Source organism: Echinops telfairi, unplaced genomic scaffold (genome assembly GCF_000313985.2).
Source record: "Echinops telfairi isolate 266 unplaced genomic scaffold, ASM31398v2 ScPeMD7_30;HRSCAF=105, whole genome shotgun sequence".
Lineage (NCBI taxonomy): Eukaryota > Metazoa > Chordata > Mammalia > Afrosoricida > Tenrecidae > Echinops > Echinops telfairi.
The window spans coordinates 3,156,312-3,164,574 of NW_022103927.1; the positions used below are offsets into that span (position 1 = coordinate 3,156,312).

The 8,263-nt window shown below is 56.9% G+C and overlaps 1 protein-coding gene across 1 annotated transcript in view; it reads right to left on the reverse strand.

The window, feature by feature from the left end:
• ADGRE5 (adhesion G protein-coupled receptor E5) overlaps window positions 1–8,263 on the reverse strand; it is a 17,531-nt gene that overhangs the window by 2,110 nt on the left and 7,158 nt on the right. Inside the window, exons 5-12 of the mRNA XM_045289719.1 lie at window positions 7,255–7,401; window positions 6,076–6,122; window positions 5,893–5,970; window positions 4,375–4,543; window positions 4,172–4,294; window positions 3,784–4,007; window positions 2,060–2,239; window positions 57–248 (exon numbers count right to left, since the gene is read on the reverse strand). Coding sequence (XP_045145654.1) covers window positions 57–248; window positions 2,060–2,239; window positions 3,784–4,007; window positions 4,172–4,294; window positions 4,375–4,543; window positions 5,893–5,970; window positions 6,076–6,122; window positions 7,255–7,401 — 1,160 coding nt within the window. The remainder of the gene's footprint in view (window positions 1–56; window positions 249–2,059; window positions 2,240–3,783; window positions 4,008–4,171; window positions 4,295–4,374; window positions 4,544–5,892; window positions 5,971–6,075; window positions 6,123–7,254; window positions 7,402–8,263) is intronic.

The following is an 8,263-nucleotide window of genomic DNA, read 5'->3' on the forward strand; positions in this document are numbered from 1 at the left end:
CCCGGCCGGGGCGGGGGGAGGGGAAGGCCCTGGAAGCACACCGGGCGTGGCCTCACCTCGGCGCCCTCTTTCTCCACGCCGGCCAGGAAGATCGCGGAGCCCACGAAGAGGCAGATGCAGAGGTGCAAGTGCACGGTGGTGCGCGAGCTCTGGATGGGCCGCACCAGCAGGAAGGTGAGGATGCACAGCAGCAGGCAGATCAGCGACAGCGACAGCCCCACCTTGGTGATCAGCGCCAGTCTCGGGTCCTAGAGAAGGGACCGTGTGGGCGGGGTTGGATCGGGCGAGACCTTTCTGCGCTCTCGGATCTGCCCGGGACCCCGCCTGGGGGACTCTGATGTGGCCGCTCATCTCCTGGCGGTTGCCCTCAGCAAGCCTGCCTGTGCCACTCAAATCCAAACTAAAAACCCTCGCGTGGGGGCACCTGTCCAGTTCATTTGCGATGTCTGCCCCTATTCCCGTGGCGCTGGCCTAGGTCTCAGGGTCTTTAACCACTCTCAGACCTCATCTCTCACCCTTCCTACCCGGGCCACCCCTACCAACTCTTGGGCTCCCTCCTTGGGTTCATCTGGGCCTTTGGCATAGACTACTAGGCAGGCTCCTCTACTCTGCCTGGCCAGCCCCAGTTATCCACCGGTTGCTGCCACCTCAAGGAGGCCACAAATGTAACAACTGGTGCGTGGGAACGGCCGGGGGCAGCTGGAGAGGGCTGGGCAGCGCACTGCCAGGCTGCTAGCTGAGGTCCTAGGGAGCCCTGGCAGGAGCCCTTTTGGTGTAGTGGTTACACGTTCGGTTGCTAGCTGAAAAGGTAGCTGTTCAAAACCACCAGCTGCTCCGAGGGAGAAAGATGAGGCTCTTACTCTGGTCAAGTCACAGTCTTGGAAGCCCATAAGGGCAGTTCAACCCTGCGAGTCAGCATCGCCTCAACGGCAGTGAGTTTTGTTTTGTTTTAGGGAGTCCCCGGGCTCTGCTCCAGTAAAGATTAAGCCCCCAAACCAAACCACTGCTCATAGCCACCCTCACAAGGGCAGAGCAGAATGGATCCCAAACTGTAAGTCTTTACACGTGATGGCATCTTTCAATCGCCTCACGTATGCACGTGACAGTTGGACACTGAATCAGGAAGCTCGAAGAAGAACCAATGCGTTTGAGAAGAATATTGTAAGTACCACGGACTGCCATCTGTCTTGGAAAAAGTACGGCCAGAGTGCTCCTTCGAGGCAGGGATGGCCAGACTTTGTCTTCCAGACTTAGGGCTTATTGTCAGGAGAGACTGGTCCCTGGAGAAGGTCACCGTGTTTGGTGGCGGGGCATGGAAAAGAGGAAGGTCCTCAAGGAGATGGACAGACACAATTGCTGCAACAGGGGGCTCAGACACGGACAATTGTGAAGATGGCACAGGACCAGGAAGTGTTGCATTCTCTCGTACTTAGGGTCCCATAGGGTCACTATGGGTCGGAACCAACTCCCGGGCACCTGACAACAACAGTAGATCTGTGCAGGGGCAGGCAGCCTTAGCTTTGTCTCCGAGTGACTGGTGGGTTGGGTTAGCAGCACCACGCTTGACCCATTATGTCAGCAGGGCTCTCCCAGCAGAGGACACCGTTGGAAACCCTATGCGGCCGTTCTGCGCTCTTTCAGAGTACGTCTAGAAGTCAGACCACAATGCCAAGGGAGCGTAACGAGCCCTGATGGCACAGTGGTTACATGCTGCGAAAGGTCAGCAGTTTGAAACCACCCGCTGCTCCGTTGGAGAAAGATGAGGCTTGGGAGAAAGATGGGGCTTTCTACTCCTGTAAAGAGTTACAGTCTCAACAACCCCCAGGGGCGGTTCTACCCTGTCCTGAGGGTCACCATGAGCTGGAATTGATGTGATGGCAGTGAGTTTGGTGGGGGGGGTTGAGAGGGAGAGCTGAAAGATGGGATGTGGGGCTCCCTCGGTTGACCACTCCTGGAAATATTGGAACAAGTAGTTGGGCAGGACCCCTGAGAACCAGCTGGCCATCTCCCCCAAGCTGACATCCCACCAGTGGCCTGTGGGGCGGCCCGAGCTGCTCACCTGCACTTTGTAGTGGGCCATGAGGATGGCGAAGCTGCTCAGGTGTTCGCACTCACAGGTGGTGCTGTTGTTCCGGCTGCCTAGCGTCTTGCAGCCTTGGGTGGCCCAGTACCCACTCCCATTGTGGTCAGCCTTCCAGAAGGCACAGAGCAGCTCCTGCAAAGGCGCCGGCGTCTTCGCCTGTGGGAAGGTGGGACAGTCAGAGAGCTCAGCCAGCGCCCCCTCTGGGTTTCTGAGCATGGAGACGGCGTCTCTCCTTGACGGGAACTTACTGAGCCCCTGTGGTCTGCCAGCAGCCCTGGGGGCACCATGGGTCATGCATCGGGGCGGCTAACCGTGAAATCAAGCAGTTCGAAACCACCAGCTGCTTCTCCAGAGAAAGACGAGGCTTTCTACTCTCTTAAAGAGTTATAATCTCGGAAGCCCACCGGGGTAGTTCTACCCTATCCCATAGGGTCACTAGGAGTTGGAGTGGACTTGCTGGGAAGAGAAGGTCTCATCTTTCTCCCAAGGAGCGGCTGGTGGTTTCCAACCGCTGACCTTGCAGTTAGCTGCCCAACATGTATCCACTGCGCCATCAGGGCAGTGAGCGCAGCAGACCTCAATCTCTGTGTTCTCAGGGCTGGCAGGGCAGGGGCAGATGGATGGCACATGCTAATCAGTGTTGGGTTACCCAGTCCGTAAGGTAAGCACAAGCTTCCTTGTGTTTACTTCTGACTAAGTGGTGAACAGGTTCACATTTCTTCCATCACATCAAACATTCTGCTGCTACGTAGGGCTGGCATCTGTCTCTCTCTTTCAACACCCCAGGGTTCTTACAGAACCAAACAAATCAACCGAAAGCACCCCCAAATCAAAACAAAACACAGCGAGTCCATGCTGACTCACGGAGACTATAGGACAGGGTAGAACTGCCCCTGTGAGTTTCCCAGACGTTCACAGTGAGAGGAATAGAAAGCCCTGTGTTTTTCCCGTGGAGTGGCTGGGGGATTTGAGCTGCAGACTTTGTGGATGGCAGCCTGATGCAGAAGCACTCTGCCGCCAGGACGCCTCTTCGTAGTTACAGTCCCTGACAGAGGGCCCCGGCCAGCAAAGTCAGCATAGGCTCACGAGGGCTTATTTACGAATCGGTCCACTGTTCACTAGTGATTTGTGAGTGTGCACACGTATGCCTGTGTTGAGCTTGCTGACTGGAGTTCTCCACCCCTGCACCCATTGAGGAAGCCCATAAACTAAAGTGTGTGTTCAGAGAGAGGGAAGTGCTAGGAGAGAGGCGCCAGAGAAAGGTGGGGAGGGGTCAGCCCCAGACCCACTGCTGTAGAGTCCGTTCCAACTCCCAGCAACCCTGTAGGACAGGGGAGAACCCTTCCATCGGGTCTCTGAGCCTGCAAATCCCCAGGGAAGCAGCCCGTCTCAGCTTTCTCCCCTGGGGCAGCTGGTGGATTTGAACCACTGACCTGGTGGCTAGCAGCCCAACTCATCACCGGACTCCTTAGCGAGTGATGACAGGTTCATTTCAAGTTGGGAGGTCAGAAACATGAAGGACAGTGTCGGTAGGGGAAGAGCACCCCAGGAGGGTGGAATAACAGGTGCAAAGGCCCTGAGGCCTGTCTGAGGAAGGAGCCAAATGGGAGGGAGTGGGGAACTGAAGTTGGCCAAAGGCCACCTTGACCTGGGCTGTGGGGAGAGCAGGAAGGCTGACCCCGCCTGGCCCGAGGACTCACCGGGTAGGAGAAGGTGAAGGTCACATTGGAGGCGAGTGTCTCTGTGTTGTTGTTGCTCACGAATATGGAGTTGACCGCGGAGAGGACTTCGACCCGGGCCACGTGGACCTGGCTCTCATAGACGGTTTCCAGCTCCGTTACCTTCTCGAGCTCCAGGACCAAGGAAGCGTTGTCCACCAAGTCCCGCATTTTCTCGCTCGAGAGGATGCCCACCACCGTGGGGCCTGGGCGACAGACAGACTCACTGCCTCCTCCACCCTCCTAGCATCCAACCCAGGCCCAGGGGCCCCACTTTGCCCCCTGGAGAACCACCCGAGGGGTCAGTGCCCAGTTGGTTCAGATTCTGAACCTCACTGTAGCCACCATTCCTCTCCCGTAGCCCTCTTACCTGAGTCGTTGACAGGGGCTGCCACACTCCACTGCAGCATCACCCGCCCGCGGGACTGGCCCACAGTGACCCTCTTGTCTCCATCGTCTTTCTCGTCCTCCCTCCGCACCAGCACAGACAACTCTGAGGGGAGAAGAGCCGTGCTGGGGGTGCTGGATGCAGGAAGAGGCCTGGGGCGGGGCCAGGGCAGGACGAGGCCTCACCTGTGTCCTGGGAACGGTAGGTAAAGGACGGGCCGGGTAAGGTCTGGGCCAGGGCCCGCAGCATCTGTTCGAGGCCCGAGAGCAGCTGGGTGGCGATTTGGTACCGCTGGTCTAGGCCCTCCATGTACTTGGTGTCCGTCAGCAGCTCATCCATGAATGTAATCAGTTTCTGGGGACAATGTGTAACAAAGCGGCTGAGCTCCTAGGTCACAGGGCTGCCTGAAGAGCCCTGATCTCGCTGCCCACCGGGCCACAGATGAGAAGACCCCTGGGTTTCCAAGCACAGCGAATCTTCATGCCATTACAGTAACCAGAGGACAGCCAGGGGACACGTTGCTGTATGCTGGCAGCTAGTGCGTATCGGCTGGGTGCCAGGCACCGGCCAGTATGGTCCCCAAGAGCCCTGGGTGGCCTTTGGGCTCCTGGAAACATGACTGGTCCCACTTGAGCGGGCTCTGATCATAGAATACACACCAGACTTTAAAGCAAAGAATGTAAAAGATTGCATTTATAATTATATAATTACACACACACACACACACATACATGGCTATGTTTAGGATATCTTGGGTCAAGAGGAGTCTTTAAAAGAAATAATGAATTTTGTTTGTTTATTTTTTTACGTCTTAAGATGTGGCTATGCGGACTGTTGTATTTTTTGAGGTTCAAAGCATCATAGTACGGCGGGATGTGGTTCTCAAAAATGCGATTTGAATAAAGTGGGTCGCACGAGATTTCCGTTGGACTTTGCCGGGCTCAATACAGGAAAGCCATGGTGGAGTCGGGGGTGAAGAGTTGAACTGTTAACCACAAGCCAGCACTTGGAAACCACCAGCTGCCCCGAAGGAGGAAGATGAAGGCCCCTCCCCCACGATGTACAGGAAACCCACACGGGCAGTTCTCTGTCCCATAGGTCTGCTGTGATGGGCATCAGCTCGATGGCAGAGTTCGGGCCCCACACATAGACTAGACCAGATGCAGAAAAAGGAGCCTGGTGGCCTGCAGGGCTACAGGTTGGGCTGCCGACTACAAGGTCAACAGTTCCAAACCACCAGATGCTCCGCTGGAGAAAGGAAGGCTGTCTACTCTCTTTCAGAGTGACAGTGTTGGAAACCCCCCGGGGCAGTTCTACCCCTGTCCTATAGGGTTGCTGTGATTGGGCGTCAAGGCAGTGGACTTGAGTTTGCGGTTGGTTTGGGTTGTACAGAGGAGGCCTCTGAGGCCCAGTTAAGGGGAGCCACTTGCCTGAGGTCACCCAGCAGGAAGGGGAAACACCCAAGTTCAAACCCTTGAGGTTCAACGCTAGAGCTGGGGTTCTTAAGTCCTCTGTCCTAGTTCCATCATGCTGGATGTGTACGTGCATGTGTCATGGGGATGTGTATGGTGTGTGCACTGTGTATATGTAGTACTCTGTGTGCCTCTGACCAGAGACCCCTGCATGGGCTGAAGACTGGCTCACTTGAAGCATCCCCAGTCCCCCCAGGCTGTCCTGGGGGTTCCCCCAGGTCCCCTCCTTACTTGGATACTCTTGTTGGTGGAGTTTGGCTTGAAGTCTCTTCTCAGAGTGTGAACATTATTGAAGAAGTGGGTGAGGCTCTGAGGAGAGGGAGAGGAGATGATCAGAGAGCTCATGCCGGGGGGGCAGGGAGCCAGTGCAAAGGGGTGGACGCTGTGCAGAGGGAACCCACTCGGGCCACTTACCTGGTGGTTGAACTCAGAGCTCCAGGTCCAGGAAGGGAGACCTATTTCTGTGGGGACAGGACACGATTCACTGAGTGGGGTGTTTTTTATACACAGTGATCATTTAGTTATTGTAGAAGCCAGATCTGAGCACTGTGATGGATGGTACCTTCCCCCAAAATAGGTGTTAGGAGCCCTGGTGGTTATGAGGTGGGCTGCAAACCACCATGTCAGCAGTTTGAAACCAGCAGCCGCTCCTTGGGAGAAGGATGAGGCTTCCTACTCTCATAAACAGCTCTAGACTCGGATGATCCCAGGCAGACAGGGTAGTGCCCCTCCGTCCCTGTGAACTGGCACAGACTCAATGGTGAGTTTGGTTTTGAACATGCACGTTCAATCCTACCCTCTACACCCGTGGTTGGTTATCAGGGGTGGTCTCTGCTAGGTGAATAGGGCAGGATTAGGGTGGGTGTGTCCTGAGTGCGTCTCTTTTGAAATGTAAGATTAAACCAGGGGGCAGGGGAGAGATGAAGGAAGACAGATGTTAAGACGCAGAGGTTTCCAAGCAAGCGGAAGCGGAAGCTGAGGAGACAAAGATCTTCCCTGAGAGCGGGCAGAGTGAGCCTTGCCCTGGCGCTCTGCCTTTGGGCTGTGGCCTCCTTGACTGAGAGGAAAGACTCCCAGGGTCCCTCTGCTCTCTGCTACAGCAGCCAGACACCGGGGCGGGCATCAGGCCTCATGGGTGCATTTCCAGGAGGGAGGGCACCCCACTTGCTACTGTCTGGTGACACGAAGAAGCCAGGCCTTATCCTTGCCTGGATCAGGTCCCCCGTTCTTCTGCCTGCCTCGCCCCACCCTCCTGCTAACACGAACCTGAGTGGGTGTGGTGGGGGCCATGGGAATGGCCTAAGTCCCTACAATGTCCTCATGTAGCTATATTGAAACTCCTCGAACTGGGTCCTCCCACCGCCCCCAACTCCCCAGTGCCCCCCATCCCCTGGAGCCCCCCTCCCCATGCCACACACACATTCAGTTCCTCCCTGACTTCCCCTTTAACTTTTCACAGGGAGGCTCAGAGGGGTGAACATCTGGCTCAGCAGGGGTCACCAGCACCCATTCTGCTTGGCTGGTGTGGGCGCCCTAGGATCTGGGATCCGATGTCCCAATCGAAGCTCCCGGAAGAGGGCCCGAGCTCCGTACCTTCACAGTCCGTGGTGTTGAGGCCCTTGGGGGACCCGGGTTTCAGCCTCCAACCCCGCCTGCAGGAGCATTCATAGCTGCCCATACTGTTGACGCAGTAGGTGGTGTTGCGGCAAGGGCTTGGTTTCAACTCACATTCATTCACATCTGAGGACAGAGCCACAAAGTCAGGTCCTGCCCAGCCTGGCTCACCACCCCCGTTTCCCATCTTCTTGCTGCCCAGAACCTGAACCCAGGACCCCAGCCATTATTGACCGGGCTTCCACCTGGTGGCCTTCAACTTCAATCTCGAAGATCTATGGTGGCCTCTACCCAAGAGAAGTGCCGCTGGGACGTGGCTTCCAGTTTGTGGAGGAGGGAAACCGAGTCATGGCAGCTGGACTTCCTGACTAAGGGCTCTCCTCTGTTCCCGCCCCGGTTCCGGCCTCGGTTCCCCTTCTCAGAACCGGAAGTGGCACCTCCCTCTCTGTTTGCATGAGATGGACGAGAATGACCTGTGGGCTGTGCTCAGAGGCAGGGGGCCCTGCAGGGGGACTCCAGTTCCAGGAAGCTCCGGGTCAGTGCCAGGACCTTCTGCAGGGGCAAGTCCTTGGGCAGGCCCTCGGTGCTGTAGGAATCTGAGACTCTTCTCCCACCTCCTTGGCTGGGTGACTTCTCCATCCACACCCAGCCTCCAGGCCAGCCTCTCACGTCCTCCTCCGGGCGCTCTACCTGTGCACTGCTTCGGGTCCTGTGGACTGAACTCAAAGCCGGGAGGGCACAGGCAGCTGTAGTGGCCCGCCGTGTTCTTGCAGATGCTGCGTTTTGGACAGAGCTTTGGGTTCTGCCGACACGGGGAAGGAGAGGGCGGTGGACGCCTGCCGCCGAGGGCCACCCTCCAGCCTGGGGACGGTGTGCTTCCTGGTGCAGAAGCCTCCATACGGCCGTCCCTCTCCAGCGAATGTGCCTTTTTCTAATTCATGCGGAGGTGTCCATGGGTGAGTGGGGCGGCCCAGATGTTCGGCTGTCC